Source organism: Scyliorhinus canicula, chromosome 7 (genome assembly GCF_902713615.1).
Source record: "Scyliorhinus canicula chromosome 7, sScyCan1.1, whole genome shotgun sequence".
NCBI classification, from domain to species: domain Eukaryota; kingdom Metazoa; phylum Chordata; class Chondrichthyes; order Carcharhiniformes; family Scyliorhinidae; genus Scyliorhinus; species Scyliorhinus canicula.
This window is the reverse complement of record NC_052152.1, coordinates 28896974-28918579: the sequence shown is the minus strand read 5'-3', so window position 1 is coordinate 28918579 and position 21606 is coordinate 28896974. Positions and strand designations below refer to the sequence as shown.

General features: G+C 43.2%; 1 protein-coding gene across 2 annotated transcripts in view; it reads left to right on the top strand.

Moving 5' to 3' along the window:
• Window positions 1-20840, top strand: part of LOC119968817 (interferon alpha/beta receptor 1a-like) — a 30794-nt gene extending 9954 nt beyond the window's left edge. The window contains exons 3-9 of one of the 2 annotated variants that reach the window (XM_038801642.1): window positions 4509-4556; window positions 5855-6030; window positions 8392-8552; window positions 13311-13446; window positions 16075-16232; window positions 17999-18327; window positions 20688-20840. In XM_038801642.1, coding sequence (XP_038657570.1) covers window positions 4509-4556; window positions 5855-6030; window positions 8392-8552; window positions 13311-13446; window positions 16075-16232; window positions 17999-18295 — 976 coding nt within the window. In that variant the 3' untranslated portion in view covers window positions 18296-18327; window positions 20688-20840. Of the gene's footprint in view, window positions 1-4508; window positions 4557-5854; window positions 6031-8391; window positions 8553-13310; window positions 13447-16074; window positions 16233-17998 lie in introns of both variants that reach the window. The other variant, XM_038801644.1, reaches the window with a different exon arrangement.
• Window positions 20841-21606: the final 766 nt, after the last annotated feature.

Below are 21606 nucleotides of genomic sequence, written 5' to 3'. Positions count from 1 at the left end.
CGAGCTTATCAGTCTGTTTCACACTGTCCTCTCCAACAATATGGCCCCTCTCGTTTGTAAATACTGAAGAAAAGTACTCGTTCAAGACCTCTCTTCAGACTCAATACACAATCTCCCGCTACTGTCCTTGATCGGACCCACCCTCGCTCTAGTCATTCTCATATTTCTCACATATGTGTAAAAGGCCTTGGGGTTTTCCTTGATCCTACCCTCCAAAGATTTTTCATGCCCTCTCTTAGCTCTCCTAATCCCTTTCTTCAGTTCCCTCCTGGCTATCTTGTATCCCTCCAGTGCCCTGTCTGAACCTTATTTCCTCAGCCTTACATAAGTCTCCTTCTTCCTCTTAACAAGACATTCAACCTCTCTTGTCAACCATGGTTCCCTCACTCGACCATCTCTTCCCTGCCTGACAGGGACGTACATATCAAAGACACGCAGTACCTGTTCCTTGAACAAGTTCCACATTTCACTTGTGTCCTTCCCTGATAGCCTATGTTCCCAACTTCTGCACTTCAATGCTTGTCTGACAGCATTGTATTTACCCTTCCCCCAATTGTAAACCTTGCCCTGTTGCACGCACCTATCTCTCTCCATTACTAAAGTGAAAGTCACAGAATTGTGGTCACTACCTCCAAAATACTCCCCCACTAACAAATCTATCACTTGCCCTGGTTCATTACCAAGTACCAAATCCAATATGGCCTCCCCTCTGGTCGGACAATCTACATACTGTGTTAGAAAAGCTTCCTGGACACACTGCACAAACACCACCCCATCCAAACTATTTGATCTAAAGAGTTTCCACTCAATATTTGGGAAGTTGAAGTCACCCATGACTACTACCCTGTGACTTCTGCACCTTTCCAAAATCTGTTTCCCAATCTGTTCCTCCACATCTCTGCTGCTATTGGGGGGCCTATAGAAAACTCCCAACAAGGTGACTGCTCCTTTCCTATTTCTGACTTCAACCCATACTACCTCAGTAGGCAGATCCTCCTCGAACTGCCTTTCTGCAGCTGTTATACTATCTCTAATTAACAATGCCACACCCCACCTCTTTTACCATCCTCCCTAATCTTGTTGAAACATCTATAACCAGGGACCTCAAACAACCATTTCTGCCCCTCTTCTATCCAAGTTTCCGTGATGGCCACCACATCGTAGTCTCAAGTACTGATCCATGCCTTAAGTTCACCACCTTATTCCTGATGCTTCTTGCGTTGAAGTATACACACTTCAACCCATCTCCTTGCCTGCAAGTACTCTCCTTTGTCAGTGTTACCTTCCCCACTGCGTTACTACACGCTTTGGCGTCCTGAATATCGGCTTCCCTAGTTGCTGGACTATAAATCCGGTTCCCATTCCCCTGCCAAATTAGTTTAAACCCTCCCGAAGACTACCAGAAAACCTCCCTCCCAGGATATTGGTGCCCCTCTGGTTCAGATGCAACCTGTCCTGCTTGTACAGGTCCCACCTTCCCCAGAATGCGCTCCAATTATCCAAATACCTGAAGCCCTCCCTCCTACACCATTCCTGCAGCCACGTGTTCAACTGCACTCTCTCCCTATCCCTAGCCTCGCTATCACGTGGCACCGGCAACAAACCAGAAATGACAACTCTGTCTGTCCTAGCCTTTAACGTCCAGCCTAACTCCCTAAACTTGTTTATTACCTCCACACACCTTTTCCTACCTACGTCGTTGGTACCAATGTGCACCACGACTTCTGGCTGCTCGCCCTCTCCCTTCTGGATCCTGAAGACACGATCCGAGACATCCCTGGCACCCGGGAGGCAACATACCTTCCGTGAGTCTCGCTCGCGACCACAGAATCCCCTATCTATTCCCCCAACCATTGAATCTCCTATTACTATTGCTTTTCTATTCTCCCCCTTTCCCTTCTGAGCCCCAGAGCCAGACTCAGTGCCAGAGACCTGGCTGCTCGAGCCTTCCCCCTGTAGGTCATCCCCCCCAACAGCATCCAAAACGGTATACTTGTCTTGAAGGGGAACGGCCACGAGGGATCCCTGCACTGTCTGCCTGTTAGTTTTCTCTCCCCTGACTGTAACCCAGCTACTCTTGTCCAGTACCTTGGGTGTGGCTACCTCCCTGTAACTCTTCTCGATAACCCCCTCTGCCTCCCGGATGATCCGAAGTTCATCCAGCTCCAGTTCCCTAACACGGTCTCTGAGGACCTGGAGTTGGGTCTACTTCCCACAGGTATAGTCAGCAGGGACACCGGTGATATCCCTCACCACCCACATCCTACAGGAGGAGCATGCAACTGCCCTAGCCTCCACCCCCTCTTACTTTACAGAATATAACTGTCCTGTAGACCAACTGGACCTCCGTCCTGCGACTCTGCTTCCAGTCAGCTGCACTCTAAACTCCTGGCTCCCTTCACGCTCTTTGCGGAAATGAAATGAAAGGAGTACCTTGCTCCCTCCTCACCTAACTCCCTCAGTCACCAAACTCTCACTGTAGCACTCAAATGCACCAAGTTCAGCACTCAGTGCAAACAAAGTCTGCACTGTAGCTGGATCCCTTTTATACTGTGAATCTAGGTGTTTGTCGAAGATGGAGGGTTGAATGTTTGTGGAAGGGTTGAATGTTTGTGGAAGGGTGTCAATCAAGCAGGTTGCTTTGTCCTGGGTGGTGTTGAGTTTCTTGAGTGTTTTTGCGCTGCACTCATCCATCCAAGTGGAGAGTATTCCATTACACTCCTGACTTGTGCCTTGTAGATTGTGGGCAGGCTTTGGGTGGAGGGGGGTCAGGATGTGGGTTACTTACCACAGGATTCCTAGACTTTGACCTGCTCTGGTAGCCATAGCAGTAATCTGGCTTGTCCAGTTGAGTTTCTGGTCAATGATAGCCCCCTGTATGTTTGTCAGTGGCAGATTTTTTTTTTAAATTTAGGGTACCCAATTATTTTTTCCAATTAAGGGCAATTTAGCATGACCAATCCACATAGCCTGCACATCTTTGGGTTGTAGGGGTGAAACCCACGCAAACACGGGGAGAATGTGCAAACTCCAGCACAGTAGCATGGTGGTTAGCATAAATGCTTCACAGCTCCAGGGTCCCAGGTTCGATTCCGGCTTGGGTCACTGTCTGTGCGGAGTCTGCACGTCCTCCCCGTGTGTGCGTGGGTTTCCTCCGGGTGCTCCGGTTTCCTCCCACAGTCCAAAGATGTGCGGGTTAGGTGGATTGGCCATGCTAAATTGCCCGTAGTGTCCTAAAAAGTAAGGTGGGGGGGGTTGTTGGGTTACGGGTATAGGGTGGATATGTGGGTTTGAGTAGGGTGATCATTGCTCGGCACAACATCGAGGGCCGAAGGGCCTGTTCTGTACTGTTCTATGTTCTATGTCCACACGAACAGTGACCCAGGGCCGGGATTCGAACCGGGTTCTCAGCGCCGTAGGCAGCAATGCTAACCACTGTGCCATTGTGCTGCCCGTCAGTGGCAGATTCAGCGATGATCATGAACTGCTTTGGTATCTGAGGAGGCGTGAACATTGTGCAAACATACCAAACATGTCGGCTATACGTCCCAAAGACAGGCGGATCATATCAAATCGAATGTCCCTTCAGCTGTTGACAGCAGGCAACAGACCAACCGTCATAATATGGTCTGCTTACGCATGCTAGAAGCTACATGCATTAATACACAGGGCCCTGTTCTTTGCAAACAGAAAGAACACGTACACACATTGTGTCTGTTTCAAACTAATCAAAATAGGTGACAGCCATTCTGAGGTTCATTTTCCAGGGCAATGCCTTGATCAGAGTCAACCTTCCTGTTTTGAATCTTCCTATGAAGCATAAATTGTTCCCTTCACATTACATATTCTTGCGAATTGTCCTGACTGCAAGAGGAAAAGCTTCAACAACATGTGTATTTACTCAGCAACACCCAAGTTCTGCACTACCAAAACAACTGTTTGAACTTAATCAGTAAATTCAAATAATAAAAGCCTGGAATGATAAAGCTAATCTCTGTAATGATGACCATGACAATTAATACTGATTGTTTTAGTATCCTTTAGGGAAGGAAATCTTTCCTACCTGGTCTGAACCGCATGGGATTCCAGACCCAATGTGGTTGACTCTCAATTGCAGTCTGAAATGGCCTAGGAAACCACTCCATTTTTATCAACTCCCTGTTAAAATGGATTACCAGATGCACTACAGCAGTTGAAGAAGGTGGCATGTCACCACCTTCTCCAGAGCAAATGGTGATGAACAACAAATGCTATCCTTGCCAACAATGCTCTCATCCCATGTAAAAATAAAGGTACTTGCAGAGCGTTTGCTACACATGGATGCTATGGGATGAGAAAGAACAAAAAGGTTGTCCATTTTTGCTGTAATGTTCCCAGACTAGCATCTATCTCCTCTCTCAATTTTTATACCTGTGAACCTGCCAGTCAGTATGTTCTATTCACGAGTAAAAAGGTTTGTATAAAATATATTTTCAATTTATTCAAACTGTGTCCTCTGATCTTGTTAGACTGTTCCAGCAAGCACAACAGGTAAACAGCACAGTGAACCTAAATATGTAAGTATGCGTGTAAAGCTTTGTGAACATAATTACAACTTAATCATGTTGTGGAACTTTTCTTTGTTGATGGTGTGGGTATAATTCTCAAATTGCAATTACCATAACTAATTTGCATGTCTGCTTTTTCTATGCTGTGCTATTTTCTATATCTTTTGGTTCAGTCAAGTTGAAGTGTTGGGGTAACTTATTCTGGTTCATCTCCTGACCAGTATCTATAAGATTCACCAAAGATTTGTCTTGATGCTTTGCATTGATATTTTGCATGTTATTGAATGAAGCTGCACTTGCATTAATGTCTCTTCAACTTGTCTGAAAAGAAAGCTAGCCTTTAATAAATTTATAATTTTGCTGTGATCTCCATAGAAACCGATACCTAACTTTTTAAAAAGTAATTCAAGTTCTCAGTAACCAACTTGAAGGATCACACAGCAAGATTTGGCCTGTCGTGACTGTACCGGCCATTAAACACCAATCTTTTCTAATCCCATTTTCCAGTTTACAAATTAAAAATTACGTTGATTAAACACAATCTTAGAAGGGAACATAATACTTTAAACTAGAGAACAGAAATTTATCCTCTTATTTTTAACTCAACCAAAAATCTTTTGATTCACAGTGATACTTCACCCTATCCCTGAATAGACAGTCCCTTCCCCCGGAACCAGTCCAAAATTGAATCTTGGTTCCTGAGGGTTTACTTCCATTCTTTTAGCCTGGTAACTTTTACTAGCCTGGTAACTTAACCCCACGCCTGGCTTTCATAGTGAGAACTTCTCCTGGAGATTCTTTCTCGAGCGCAAGCTAAGCAAAACTTTCTGGCCACGTTTCTCTCTCCCCCAATGTCGACAGACTGCCTGTATCTGAGAGCTTTCAAATAAATCTTTAAAAACACTGCTGCTCTCAAAGCCCATCTCCGTGGCAATCTGAATCACAAGCACCTTGTCTCCAGGTAGAACTGTCAATTAACTTTTTTTTTTAGATGTCCATCTCTATTCCATCTTGGAAGTAAATGGACAATTTAAAGTGTAACTGTTTAGAATCCAACATTCTGTGATTTTGGAGATGAGCAGCCTAATCACTGTAAACACTGAAGCTGTGTTAGACCTTCCCAGCAAACTGTGCCTCTTGTTAACCTTTAACAGCCACACCTCCCAGGCCTGTTGGGAAAACTTCGGAACAGATTATATAAACCCTTTTTATTTCTAATCCTAAATTAAAGACACCATCCCGAAACACGACAATCTTATAAACCTCGTTTGTAGCAATTTATGGAATTGTTACTTGTTTCTTCTTAGTCATTTTGGAAACTGGAAGGATGTGAAGGGATGTGAAACCATCAGCCATACAGAGTGTGATTTCACTTCGACAGACATCATCTTTTTGGGACAATATATGCTCCGTGTACGAGCGCAACGAGGGAATCAATCATCGGCCTGGGCGGACTCCAAATCCTTTCTTCCCTATAAGCACAGTAAGAAACTTCAATTATAGATAAAATTTTAAACCATATTTGGCCACCTTGGATTTTTACCTTTTAGAGTCTGATTTCAGCAATTGTGGTGGGATGCAAACCTTTCCAGTAGCTTTAAGAATCCAGCCTCAAGTTCATTTTCAGCAGAAGTGAACATTTCTTTTGTGCCTACATCAACAAAGGTGACTGTGGTACTTAAGCAAATATGTTTTAAAACTTTTTAATATAGTATTTTACAGCATAATACATTAATGTAAAGTATATTTTTATAGATTCCAACCACATATGCTTAAGCTGAGCACATCAATTGAACAATTTACTTTAAAGTTCATTAGCCCATGAGATGTTGGTCTTGGCATGCCATGGATTGCTTTTTTAAATTAATTTTGTGTTCGTCAAGGTTGAGGGATGCTAATGTTCCTTAATTAAAGTATTATGCACTATCAACTCTGATTAATTATGATTGGATGTAAATAAAAGTTCCCTCTACTGCTACAACCTCGAAAGATACTGCAACAGTGATATTTTTCCATTTGTTGCACTATCAGTTTGTGACCTGTCTGAGTAGAATTGAAGTTAGGAATACCAAGAAATGGTTCACATTGTTCATTTCCCAGCCAAGCCCTTGAAACTACCAGGCTATTGGAGGTTTCTTTGCTACACCATATATCACTCAACCCCTTAGTCGAGGAGTTGACTTCAAGGTGGGCTGACTTCTTCATCATTGACTCTTTCATGAAGACCTCTGAGTTGGTCAAAGTTAAATATTCAACTAAGCTGTTGCTTGAAATATGTTCAGTAAGTTAAAAGTCAAATGTCTGCTCAGGTGTTTGATAAACAATAGCTACTGGAAGCATACAAGAACGCGGACATGCTAGATTAGCTGGACTAGCCTTTGACCTCCATCCACCCCAAGCATTTCTGCAGCTACTGATCTGCTTAATCACGCACTCGTCTGTACCCTCACAATAGCCCCAACTAAAAACATTACTCTCACTCACGCTATCCGTTCCCCCAATGCAGCCCTTATCTGTGATCCCTTAAGTCCAAGGATGCAGTTTTGAACGCAAATGCTGGACAGCTGGTTTAGTCATTCACAGCCAGATCTGGCTGGACCGCATAAAGCATATTGAATCCTGCTTTCCCGTCCTGACATTAGCTAATAATGTTAATGGTTCTTTCTCTTCAGATGTTGTATCATCTCGTATAGATCTGCTATCATCATCCGTCCCCTTTTAAAAACAAAAAACAACCTTTTTTGTCTGTGCGGAGTCTGCACGTCCTCCCCGTGTGTGCGTGGGTTTCCTCCGGGTGCTCCGGTTTCCTCCCACAGTCCAAAGATGTGCTGGTTAGGTGGATTGGCCATGCTAAATTGCCCGTAGTGTCCTAAAAAGTAAGGTTAAGGGGGGGGTTGCTGGATTACGGGTATAGGGTGGATACGTGGGTTTGAGTAGGGTGATCATTGCTCGGCACAACATCGAGGGCCGAAGGGCCTGTTCTGTGCTGTACTGTTCTATTCTATAACCGTTGATCTCGTGGTCGTTGCAAGCATTCACCCTATCTTTAACCTTTTTCTCTCGTCCTTTAATGTCTTGTCGCCTCACAAATCCATGGCTGCATTTCCCAGAACACTATGCCTCAATGCCTCAAAATCAGGTTTCTGCCCCACCACAGTTATTAGCAAAGTCAAATGGCATCCTACGTGACTGACAATGATAAAGTATTCCCATTTTGTCCTTTTTTTATCTGTCTGCAGCCTTTGGCACAAGTGAGCACATCATCCTCCAATGCCTCTCCTCCACCATGCAGCTGGGCTAAACTGCACTGGCCTGCTATTCTTAGCTATTGTAGCTTCTGACTACATTAAATATCTTCAACTAAGTATGTCCTTGCCTGTTCTATTTTTCATCCATTTGCTGATACTTGACAACATCATCCAAAAACAGTGGCAGTTTCCCTACACATGCTGACAACACTCAGCTCAATGGTTCACATTGTTCATCTCGCACTAGAAGTAGAAAATTCTGAAAATACTCAAGTCAGCCAGCATCTGCAAATAGAGAAACCGAGTTAACGTTTCAGGTCAATGACCTTTCATTTAAAAAGTAATTTTTAGTGTGGGTAGATCTGGAGTTTTGAACTTTTGATTATAATGCGTAGTCAGCCAGGATCAGGTTGTTAAATAATGGGTTTGTAATAGCTTCATAATAAGATTTTACATTATAAAACGGTTGAATCATTCATGTTCATTATTCATGAAATAAGTCACGTTAATTTTTTATTTACCTGTGCTAATTTATACGTGCTAATTTATTGTAATTCTGCGACCGATATTGAATTGAAACTTTCTTTAAATTACAGATGTAATTGGTCCTCCATCAGTAAATGTGGATTCAAGAGATAATTTGCTTAATGTCTACATCATGGACCCCCAAACTGAAAATAATAAATCCATACCGGAGGCTTATAAAGAAATGAAATACAGCATAATTTACTGGAAAGAATATTCGCGTGAAATTAATGTATGTTCTGAGAAGGAGATTTGTACTATAACTTGTTAACCTTGTATTGGAAAGTGAACAGTTCTCTTTCCACATCTATTAGAATGTTATGGGTACTATGGAAAACCAGCAAACTCCTTTTCACTACTCGCTGCTTCCTGTTAGTTAGCCAATCCTCTATCCATGCCAGAATATTACCTCCAACACCATGACCTTCTATCTTTCATTGTAGCCTTTTTTATGGCACCTTATCAAATGCCTTTTGAAAATCCAAATATATAACACTGACTGGTTCTCCTCTATCTACTCTGGCTGATACCTCCTCAAAGAATTCTAGTAAATTTGTCAGACGTGATTTATCTCCATGAAACCATGCTGACTCTGCTCGATCAGATTATGATTTCAAAATGCACTGACATTCTCTCCTTAATAATTGATTCTTTTCTTTCTTAATAATTTAGAGTGTTCAATTCATTTTTCCAATTGAGCGATTTTATAATAATAATCTTTATTGTCACAAGTAGGCTTATATTAACACTGCAATGGAGTTACTGTGTAAAGTCCCTAGTCGCCACATTCCGGCACCTGTTCGGATATACAGAGGGAGAATTCAGAATGTCCAAGTTACCTAACGGCGTGTCTTTCGGGACTTGTGGGAGGAAACTGGAGCACCCGGAAGAAACCCACGCAGTCATGGGGAGAATGTACAGACTCCGCACAGACAGTGACCCAAGCCAGGAATCGAACCTGAGACCCTGGCGCTGTGGAGCTAACCACTATGCTACCGACTGGCCCACGCAGACACGAGGAGAATGTGCAAACTCCACATGGACAGTGACACGGGGCCTGGATTGAATCCGGGTCGTCAATGCTGTAGGCAGCAGTGCTAACCACTGGGCCACCATTCCGCCCTCATTTAATAATTAATTCTAATATTTTTCCAATAACTTGAGGCTGGACCAACTGGCCTTTAGCTTCCTACATTTTGACTCCTTCCCTTTTTGAACAAGGATACCACATTGGCAGCTCTCCAATCCTTTGGTACAGTTCCAGAATCCAAGAATTTTTGTAAAAGGGCTACTGATGCACCCATGATCTTTGTAGCTACTTCCTTTTAAGACGTTGAGGAGCAAACCATCAGGTCCAGGGGACTTGTCAGCCTTTAACCCCATTAGTTTGCCTAAAACTAATTATTTGGTGATCGTGACTGTATTCCATTTCTCCCCGGTATTTTTCATTATTTCTGGAATGCTTGTATACCCTACAGTAAAGACCAATGCAAAATATCAATTTAATTCCTCAGCCAGTTCATTGCTTCCATAATTACTTACTCTGCTTCATTCTCTAAGGGGCCAATGCTTTCTTTTATTTCTCTCTTTTAATGTACTTTTAAAAAGCTCTAATGTCTATTTTGTTATGTTTCTCACTAACGTGCCCTCAGTTTATTTTCTCATTCTGCTTATTTTTTTAATCCATCTTTTCTGCATTCTGAATCTATCCCACCCTTCTGGCCTAACCACCAACTTTTGCCATCATATATGTTTCTGCTTTTGGGCAGCACGGTGGCGCAGTGGTTAGCATTGCTGCCTCACAGCGCCAAGGTTCCAGGTTTGATCCTAGCCCCGAGTAATTGTCCATGTAGACTTTGCACATTCTCCCCATATCTGCGTGGGTCTCACCCCCACAACACAAATATGTGCAGGTTAGGTGGATAAGCCATGCTAAATTGCCCCTTAATTGGAAAATAAAAGAACAGGGTACCCTAAATTTATTATTTAAAATATATGTTTCTGCTTTCACTTAATACCCTCCTTAACTTCTTTGGTTATCCATGCTAGGTTCTTCCTACTCTTAGAGAGCCTTTCCATTCATTGGGATGTATTTCTGCTGGGTGTCATGAATGCCTTCCACTGCTCACCTATTACCTTACCAGCAATTTGTATGACCAGTCCACTTTGACCAATTCCATTCTCATACCATTGTAATTCCTGTTCTTTAAGTTTAACACTGATATTTCAGCTCCAATTTTCTTACATTCAAGCTGAATGCCAAATTCTTATCACCCTGTGATTACTACTTCCTAGGGATCCTTAGCCTTGAGATCGTTATCAAACCTACCTCATTACACATTACCGGATCCAAAATAGCTTGATCCATAACATATTGCTTCAAAAAAAACCATCCCAAATGCACACTTTTGAGTTAATTCTCATAGCTACCATTTTGAATTTGATTAGACCAATCTATATGAAGATTAAAGTCATCCATGATTAATGCAGTACTCTTTTTACATGTATTTGTTATTTCTTGATCTTAAACTCTTTCCTACAATTTGGCTACTTTTCAGGGGGCTACAACAATACTCCCTATCGCTCTCTTTCTTTCTTTGGTATTTGTCACTTCCATCCAAATCGACTCCACATCCTCTGAGCCTAGATGGTCCCTCAGTACTTATTTCCTCTCTTATTAGCAGAGCTACCCCACCGTCTTTTCCTTCCCGCCTGTCCTTCCTAAAAGTCAAATATCCATGAAAACTGATTTCCCAACTTTTATCTCCATGCAACCATGCCTCAGTAATAGCTTTTAGATCATACCCATTTAATTCCATTTGTGCAGTCAGTTCATTTATCTTGTTTTTGATGCTACGTGCATTACGATACATAACTCTTGATTTTGTTTTTCTGCCAATTTTGCTTGCACTAAGCCCATCGCTAGGGACAGTAGAGCTGCTATTTTCTTTTTGCCTTTTATTAACATGTCTTCCCTTTTGCTTTCACTTTTTCTGCCATTTGTTTCCATCTCCTCTAATTTCCTGTGCAGGTGCCCATCCCCCTGCCATACTAGTTCAAAGCCTCCCCATCAGCACTAGCAAACACTCCTGCAAGAATATTGGTTCCGGTGCTGTTGGGGTGTAACCCATCCAGTTTGTGCAGGTTCATCTTCCCCAGAACCTGTCTCAACGGCTCAGGAATCTGAAACCCATCCTCGTACACCACCCCTCTCGCCATGCATTTATCCTACTTATCCTTCTTTTTCTGCTCTCACTAGCACATGGCACTGGGAGCAATCCTGAGATTACTACCTTGGATGTGCTTTTTAATTTATCGCCAAAATCTCTATATTCAGCTTTCAGAACATCCTCCCTTTTTTAAAATGTATGTAATTGGTACCAGTGTATAGTACGACCACTGGCTCTTCGCCCCCACCCTCCAAAATGTTCTGTAGCTTCTTTGTTACATCCTGGGTCCTAGCACCAGGGAAGCTGATAACTTCCAGCTCTGCTGCCTGTGTGTTGACAGAATTGGGTTTAGCTGTGTTGTCCTGTACTGTCAAATAACATTCCACCACTCTTGAGGTTAAGGAAAGTCTGGGCATTCGCTTTTTTTTTAAAAAACTATAAAGTGGCTGGAACTATATTGGCATTTGAAATGAAATGAAAATCGCTTATTGTCACAAGTAGGCTTCAATGAAGTTACTGTGAAAAGCCCCTAGTCGCCACATTCCGCCGCCTGTTCGGGGAGGCTGGTACAGGAATTGAACCGTGCTGCTGGCCTGCCTTGGTCTGCTTTAAAAGCCCAATGCAAAGGCCAGAACATCTGCATCTTTCTCCTCCTGGACCCTCAGATCTTCCGACACCCCAAACATCGCCACCTCTGGACTCATTGCCACCCTTGTTTTCAATACTCTGGACATGACGTTCGCAAACCCTTGCCAATATCCCCGAAGGTTTGGACACACCCAGAACATGTGGACATGGTTCGCTGGACCTCCCGCACATTTTGCACACCTGTCCTCCACCCCAAAGAATCTACTCATCGGGGCCACTGTCATATGGACCCGGTGTACCACCTTGAATTGGATCAAGCTGAGCCTTGAGCATGTAGCGGTCGCGTTTACTCTGCTCAACGCGTCCGCCCATAAGCCGTCCTCCATCTCTTCCCCCAAGCTCCTCCTCCCACTTATGCTTCAGCTACTTGGTCTCCGTCTCCTCCACCCCCATTAGCTCTTTGTAGATGTCCGAGACACTCCCCTCCCCCACCAATCCCCTAGATACTACCCTACCCTGGACCCCTGGCAGGAGTGGGAAGGATGATACCTGCCTGCGCAGAAAGTCCCGCACCTGTAAATATCTGAAGTTGTTCCCTCTTGCCAACCCAAACTTCTCCTCCAGCGCCCTCAAGCTAGGGAAGCTCCCTTCCAGGAACAGGTCTCCCTTCCTCTCAATTTCCGCCCTTTGTCATACTCGAAACCCCGCATCCAGGCTCCCTGGGTCTGCATGAGTCTTAACCCCATAACCCAAAAACAAAAGATGTGCAGGGTAGGTGAATTGGCCATGCTAAATTGCCCCTTAATTGGAAAATAAATTGGGTAATCTTTTTAAGTCATAATTGGCTTTGTGATTGCTCACCAAAATGCCTAATTTTTCAGCAAGATAAACTTGATAATGTTCTTTTCTTTCCTCGCCCTAAATGCTGCGGGTTACTCATATAATGTTGTTTCCTGGCCATACCCCCAATCGGAGAACACAGTACTTTTGTTGATGTGTCAGTTTAGGCACCTAACTGGAGCCATATGCACCACAGTGCTGACTGTTTGGAATGCAAAAGAATACTGTTCTAAAAATATTTTACTAAACAGGAAATCTATTTAAATAGACTTTGTAGGGTCAAATGCTTTATAACTTAATTAATGTATTAAACTAATCCTTTGGAGAGATAACATAGCAAACTGTTGAAATGAATGAATATTTCTGTATTTAATTATTTATTTAAATTACAGGTGACAAACAGCACAAGTAAATTGGTGTCACTAAAACTCGAACCTTGGACCATGTACTGTCTGCGTGTTCAGCTTTTCAGCCCTACATTTCGTGTTGTTGGACAGCTCAGTCATGTTGTCTGTGAAAAGATTAACGGTATGCTTTTAATTATTTAGCTTTAAAAGTGTTAGTGTAGGTTACATTGTCTAATGGAAAATCTTTTCTCCCCCACGCTTTACCTTACATATTAGGCTCTCTGCCAAATCCAATTCCTTGGCCAAACAATTGAGCAGGCCATTGTTGGTCTTGCAGAATCATTTCATACTGCAACTTTTCTGTGCTCCCATTTGGGCATTTTCAGGAAAGCACATACTAGTTTTGTAATGACAGTGGAACATTCATTTTGACTTATTCATCAAGGGATGTGGGCCTTAGTTGGCTAGATCAGCATTCATTGCCAATTCTTAATTGTCCTTGAGAAGATGGTGGCATTCCGCCACTTGAACCACTGTAGTCGATGAGCCACCGCCGCCTTGAACCGCTGCAGTTGATGAAGCGTAGGTACACCCACAGTTCTGTTAAAAGAGGGATTTTGACCCGGCGAGTAGTGGAGCCGTGATATCAAGTCAGGCTGGTGAGTGGCTTGGGGAGAATTTCCAGGTGATGGTGTTCCCATATGTCTGCTGACCTTGTCCTTTGCGATAGTAGTGGTCATGAGGTGCTGCTGAAGGAGATTTGGTGAAGTCCTGCAGTGCATCTTGAAAATTCGCATCAGTGGTGGATGGAGTGAATGTTTGTGGAACGGATGCTAATCAAATGAGCTACTTCGTCCTGGATGGAGTCAAGCTTCTTGTGTGCTGTTGGAGCTGCACTCACCAGGCAAATGGGGAGTATTCCATCACACATGACATTTGCTTTGTAGATGGTGGACAGGTCTGGAGGTGCCTTACTCGCCACAGGATTCCTAACTTCTGACCTATGCTTGTAGCCCCAGTATTTATATTGTAAGTCCAATTGGTCAGTGGTAGCACCCAGGATGTTGATAGTGAGGATTCAGCGATGATAATGCCATTCAATATCAAGGGCGATAGTTTGATTCTCTCTTAATGGAGATGGTTATTGTATGGTGCAGACGTTACTTTTCTCTTGTCAGCCCGAGCCTGGATATTGTCCAGGTCTTGCTGCATTTGCACGTGGACTGCTTCATTATCTGAGGACTCGCAAACAGTGCTGAACATTGTGCAGTCATCAGCGAACATCCCCACATCTAGCCTTATGTTGGAAGGAAGATCATTCATGAAGAAGCTAAAGATGGCTGGGCCAAGGACCATGCCCTGAGGAACTCCTGCAGCGATGTCCTGGGATTGAAATGACTGACCTACGACAAACTCAACCATCTTCCTTTGTGCTAGGCATGACTCCAACCATTGGCGAGTTTGCTCCCTGATTCCCATTGATTCCAGGATGGTGACAGTGGTGTCTGGCACATTATCTGTACGGGGTGATTGCATGAGTAGGACTATCTCAGGCCGTTGCTTGGCTAATCTGTGAGACAGCTCTCCCAATTTTGGCAGAAGCTCCCAGATGTTAGTAAGGAGGACTTTTCAGGGTTTCCAATGCCTAGGTCGATGCTAAGTAGTCTGTCCAGTTTGGATCCTTTTTTTATTGACTTTGTAGTGGTTTGATATAACTGAGTAGTTTGCTGGGGTATTTAAGAGTCAACCACATTGCTGTGAATCTGGAGTCACATGTAGGCCCCACCAGGTGAGGACTGCAGATTTCCTTCCCTAAAGGACATTGGCGAACCAGTAGTGAACAATCGACAATGGTTTCATGAACAGTAAACTTTTAATTCCAGATATTTCTTGGATTCAGTTTCTACCATCTGCCGTGGTGGCACTGGAACCCAGGTCCCCAGGATCGCTGGATCATCAGTCCAGTCCCCCACCACCTTAATGCTGTCTTGATGTCACCTAATGCACCACTATTGCTTCATCTGCTGCCTGGACTCTCTTGATCTCCATCCTGAAGGAAAGTGTCTCATGATAAACTATGGTAGTGGGATGTTTTGACTCAACTTAATTTGATATAATAATTGCCTCATATGCTTATTTTGACCTCTGTGACACCATCCGACTTTGGCCTGTCTCAGTTCATCATCTGAATCTCATACCTTTGCTCCCGTTGGACTGGACTATTCCAATGAACAGCTGACTAGTCTTCCACATTCTACTGTCTGTGAACTTGATGTCATCTGAAATTCTGCTGCCCATGTCAAATCTGTCCCCTTGAGAATCCCTGATTTGGGGGCAGCACGGTGGCACAGTAGCTAGCACTGCTCCCTCACAGCCAAAGTCCCAGGTTCAATCCCAGCTCTGGTTCACTGTCCGTGTGGAGTTTGCACGTTCTCCCTGTGTCTGCGTGGGCTCACCCCCACAACTCAAAGATGCACATGAGGAGGACTTGCCACGCTAAATTGTCTCTTACCTGGAAAAAATAGTTGGGTACTCCAAACTTATTTTTTTTAAAAAGAGAATCCCTGAATTTAATCTCTGCTATTGGCGGCTATGCTTCAATTTTGGCCCTGAGATCTAGAATGCTCTCTCGACACCTCTCCATAATATCTCCTTGTATGGCTTGGTGTTGTATTTTGTTTTATAATGTGTCTTGGGAGGTTTATGTTAAAGGTGCTCTGTAAATATGTTGTCGTGAAATAGTTCTCAGGAAATAGTAACCATTCATGTGTGAAAAAGTAAAACTGATGATGTTTTTAATTTTCTTAAGGTGCTACTCCATTGTGGAAAATTGTTGTCATCTTCATTGTCTCACTAGTGATTGTTTTCAGTGTGGCAGTGGGATGCTCCTTCTGTATACATTACGCATACAGGTGCATAAAGTATGCCTTCTTTCCTCCGCACATTTTGCCGGAACATTTACAGGAGGTATGTGTCCTGTATCAAATCGGGATGTTGGATTTTGTTTTCAGACAGAACTTAAGGAGAAGGAAAAATCTGAAGTTATGGTGCAAACTGTTTAGAAATATAATACAGACTTGTACAAATTGCATATAAACTTACAAAATAGGATCAGAAATAGTCCATTTGGGGTGGCATAGTGGTGCAGTGGTTAGCACTGCTGCCTCACAGCGCCAAGGATCCAGGTTCGATCCCAACCCCGGGTCACCCCTGTGTGTGGAGTTTGCATATTTGCACATTCTCCTGTGTCTGCATGGGTCTCGCCCCACAGCCCAAAGATATGCAGGGTAGATGGATTGGTGACGCTAAACTTGCCCCTTAATTGGAGTTTAAAAAAAATTAGAAATAGGCCTCTAACCTGCTCTCTCTCTCTCTCTCTCTCGCTCTCGCCCTCTCCTTCCTCCCCCCCCCCCCCCCCCCCCCCCCCCCCCCCCCCCCCCCGTATCCTTTGGTTCCCTTGTGTAGCATTAAATATTTTATTTGGAGTCATTAGTTTTACAGAGGACTTCCTCATGCCGAGTACGGTCTAGCATTGTTTTGTACGTTGACATCTATCCTGAAATGAAAAGTGCCAACATTACAATCAAGATATTTTGTTTTAAGAATTATCATTTTTTAGGAGATTAGTTGGTTTACTACTATCTTGTCTGGAAGATCAAAAATAGTATTTTAAAAATTCCTAAGAAATGTGGAAAACAATTTAGAAGCATGGTTTATGGAAGATTTTTATTTAAAGATCTCCAGGTAGCAAAATATATTTTTGTTCATCAACTGCAAAGGGTTTGCATTTAAAAATATTCCCCAAATACTTTGACAGTCTTAGTCTCCCAGCTGTTTGGCATTGGGGTTTCAGAAATAATCAGGACCCTGAGTGCCAACCGTTGTCCCAGCATCTGATCTGTAACTTGGTCACATCTAATTTAGTAGGGAAAAAGAGAAGACAGTTCACAGTTTTGAGTGGAATCTACATACCTGTTAAGGTGTTGGTCTTGGTTTAGTGGCAGCATTCTCATTTCTTTTTTTTAAATTTAGAGTGCCCAATTTATTTTTTTCCAATTAAGGGGCAATTTTAGCGTGGCCAATCCACCTAGACTGCACATCTTTTGGGTTGTGGGGGCGAAACCCACGCAAACACGGGGAGAATGTGCAAACTCCACACAGACAGTGACCCAGAGCCGGGATCGAACCTGGGACCTTGGCGCCGTGAGGCAGCAGGGCTAACCCACTGCGCCACCGTGCTGCCCTGCATTCTCATTTCTAAATCGAAAGGTTGTAGGTCGGTTTATGCTCCACTCCAGAGACTGCAGGCTAACACTGGTGTATCCCTGAGGAACTACTGTACTGTTGGAGGTACATTTTTCAATTGAGGTTTTAAACCGAAGCACAGAATGGCCCCTCTAGTGGAAATAGGAGACCACCAGGTTCTCTACTGAGAAGAGCCAAGTGTGCTCTTGGTACCCTATCCACTATATTTCTCTAAACCAACATCACTGAATAGATTTGATCCTGTGTCTCATTGCATTTTGAGGGACTTTGTTCTGAGCAAATTGACTGTCATTGTTCTCAACATCGATCACAGTTCAAAATATGACAGTAAGGCATTGTGAAAGACACAGTACAAATGGAAGTCCTTTTCTTATTTTTAGAAACACACACTTGGCTATACATAAAATGTTACAACCTGTCATTACAATCCTATTTATTGCCCTCTTCCCTTTGCTTTACTCCTGCAGTATTTCAGTGTACCTTCCCAGAATGCCTTCCTCGAGCTGGTGCCAGAGGAAGATGCCGAGAAGTGTTGTGACCAGCTCAAAGTCATTTGTGAAACTGAAAGCTTGAATTCATACTCCAGTTCCTTGACTTTACCACATATTGGGAATGAGAAAAATGATCAAAGTGGTCAAACTAGTACAGATTCTGGACAGTTTTCTAATGACGGAAGTTCCAAGAGTGTTGATACTGAAGAATTCGAGGGAAGAGCATTAAGAGAACTAGATCTACATACAAAGTTGATGTACTTTTGTGAATAAAACCTCCATTATGCCATAACTTTATTCTTCAGGTAAATGTTTGCTCAAGCTGCCGCAAGCAAGTGTGTTGGAGAGAAATTAGTTGCTCCTAGCTTATTTAGCGTTTTGGTGCTCAAATGCTTTTAATATCAACATTCTAACTTTCAGGATCCTAACGTCCAGAAACTGAACTGAACCATCCATATAAACACCATGGCTACATGAGCAAGTCAAAGCCTGGGAATTCTGTTGCAAGTAACTCACCACCTGACTGCCCAAAGCCTGGCCACAATTTATAAGGCACAAGTCAGGAATGTGGTGGAATACTCTCCACTTGCCTGGATGAGTGCAGCTCCAACAACACTCATGGAGCTCAACACCCTCCAGGACAACTCAACCTGCTTGATTAGCACCCCAGCCCTCACAAACGGATAGGTGTTAGATGGTTGGGGTGTGTAAGGTTTGGGTCGGGTGGGGAAATGTTTATTTGCCATGTTAATATGATTGTTTTTGTTGTTATAAAAATTTTGCACATACCTCAATAAAAACATTTAAAAAAAGAAAAAGACAGTAAAATGGGAAAACTGGGTATAGAGGGATATGGGCCAAGTGCGGACAATTAGGACTAGCTTGGAGGTTAAAAATTGGGCGGCATAGACACGTTGGACCGAAGGGCATGTTTTCATGCTGTAAGCTTCTATGACCGATGCAGTGGCAACATTAAGCACCATCTACAGGATCCACTGCAGAAACTCGCATCTTCGGCAGCACCTCGCAAACCCATGACCGCTACCATAGTCATAGAATTTACAGTGCAGTCGGAGGCCATTTGGCCCATCGAGTCTGCACCGGCCCTTACAAAGAGCACCCTACTCAAGCCCCCGTATCTACCCTCTCCCCGTAACCCAGTAACTCCCACTTAACCTTGAAGGTAAAGGGCAGCTGCTGCATGGAAAGAATTACCATCAGCAAGTTCCCCTCCAAGTCTCACACCAGCCTGACCTGTGCTGTCGCTAGATTAAAATCCTGAAACTCCCTCCCTCTCTAGCAACAGTGTGGGAGTATCTAGACCGCGTGGACTGCCACAGTTCAAAGAACTGGCTCACCGCCACCACCTTCCCAAGGAAAATTAGGGTTGGGCAACAAGTACTGGCTGAGCCAGCGTTGACCACGTTCTGTGAAATAATATTACTAAGAAAGTAACAGTTTTTGTTCATTGTGACAAATTGTTTCTACCACTCAAATGACAGACCTGTAACCACTACGACTTCACCTTTGTGTTATACAGATTGAAATCCCACTTCAGATTTAAATCAAGTTTCTAATTGCACATTTACACTGGATGATTTACATAGTTTTGATGGACATATTAGAAAAATAGGCCCATAGCCTCTGGACCGCAGTGTCGGATTTGGGGGGTACCCCAAAGATGTGCTGGGGAATCACTCACCGAGGTTCCCAGGTAAGGGGAAAAAACACTGCCAACTTAATAGTCACTATTTTAAAGACCCAGACCAGCCGAGGTCCGACCACTTCCCCAGCCCCACACCCCCATCTGATCTGACTCCGAACGCCCCTCCACATCCCATTCACATCTTAGAAACTTCCTTTCAGTGGCACCTTTAAAGTCACCTGCTCTACAGCAGCTAGTCCTGTGCAAAAGGGAGTTTCTCCTCCTTCATCCCTTTTAGTCTTTGCTGCCGGAGCCAGGGACCTCCTTCGCTGCTTCAGTCTCACCCAACCTATTTTGGGAAGGTCATATGAGACAGGCGCTTTAGAATTTAAGTGCAGGTAAGTCAGTGCAGAGTGCCAATCCGCTACTGATTGCCACCCGGAGGAAGTTATTTTTGTTTTTAGCAGAGCTGCCATTATACTGACTTGAAATCCTAGTAAAAGCACTGTTGGTAATGTAGGAGGTGAAGAAGTTATGTCAAAATATTTTGGTGTAATTAAGTCAGATATTTAGTGGTATTTAAGATTTATTTTAAGAAGCGTTATCTTAATTTTGCCAATATTGGTGGAATCCGTAAGACAGAATCCATCTTCTCAATTTGTTGTGAGCTGGAATGCACTGCCTGTAATTCAAAAGGGAATTGAACAAATATTTGAAGGGTTTAAAAATTCCCAGGACTGTTGGGAAAGTGGGATTAATCTCCCAAAGAGCCAGCGCAAGCATGATCGGCCAAATGGCATCTTTTTCTGCTGCTATCATTGTTTGGTTCCATGACGGTTAGTTAGAAAACATATTAATTTCTAATGTACTAAGTTGATCTCCATGCAGGGGTTTTCACGATTTCACATATTCCTTTTATTCCTCAATTAATTTGATCAACAATCTGGATTTATTTTCTCTGTACTGCATTTTCTTGCCATATTTGACTTATTGTATGTGAATTTGTGTTTTTCTTTGTAGAGACAGTATGAAAAAGATGCTAACGCCAGTGTTAAAACCTTTTACTTATCAAACTGAGACTCACCTCCATGTACGACTGTTCTATTTCATGCATGAATTCCACAAAAATCAGTGTTGCCAAGTTTGACATTAAATGTCAGATTTGATCTTAAATTATGTTCAATGCAGTTTGTTTCTGTTCAAGTCTGTTTCACACTCCATTTTCATCTGCCTTTTAACCAGCTTGCTTGTTTATTCCTTGCTGAGGTCTTGTTTCATAGACGGTAGATACCACACTCAGCATTGGGTTCAAATGGTTACTGTTCACGATTGGCCTAAGACAATGGGGTGAATTCTCCGCTGGTGGGGTTCTCCATTCCGCCGGCAGCGTACCCCTGTCCGCGGCTTTCCCTGTGATGTGGGGTGGCCACAATAGGGAATGCCATTGGCCGGCGGTAGGAACAGAGATACCTGCTGCCAGCGACGGCGCGCTGCTAAGGAACATGTGGCTGGGAAGGTGGAGAATTCACCCCAATGATTCTCAATGAACTAGAATATCAAACAAATCACCCAATGTTAGATGTGCACTTTTTTTGGGAAGCATGAACTATGGGATATTTTTCTTCCCAAGCCCAGGTACCTTGAGGCTAGTTGTAGTGCTAAAAATCAGTCAACAGCAATGTAGGGATTAAATGATGATGGTTAATGTGGTCTTTTTCATTTAGTTATTATCTCATCAGTTGAATATTATAGAAAGTTTTTATTTTATTTGAATGAGTGGACTTGACGTCAACAGGTCTTCTTGGGCACCAAAAGCACTTTCACCAATTTGAGTATTTGCATGTATGTGTGACTTGTAATTAAAAATAGATGAAATGAAAATGAAATGAAAATCACTTATTGTCACGAGTAGGCTTCAATGAAGTTACTGTGAAAAGCC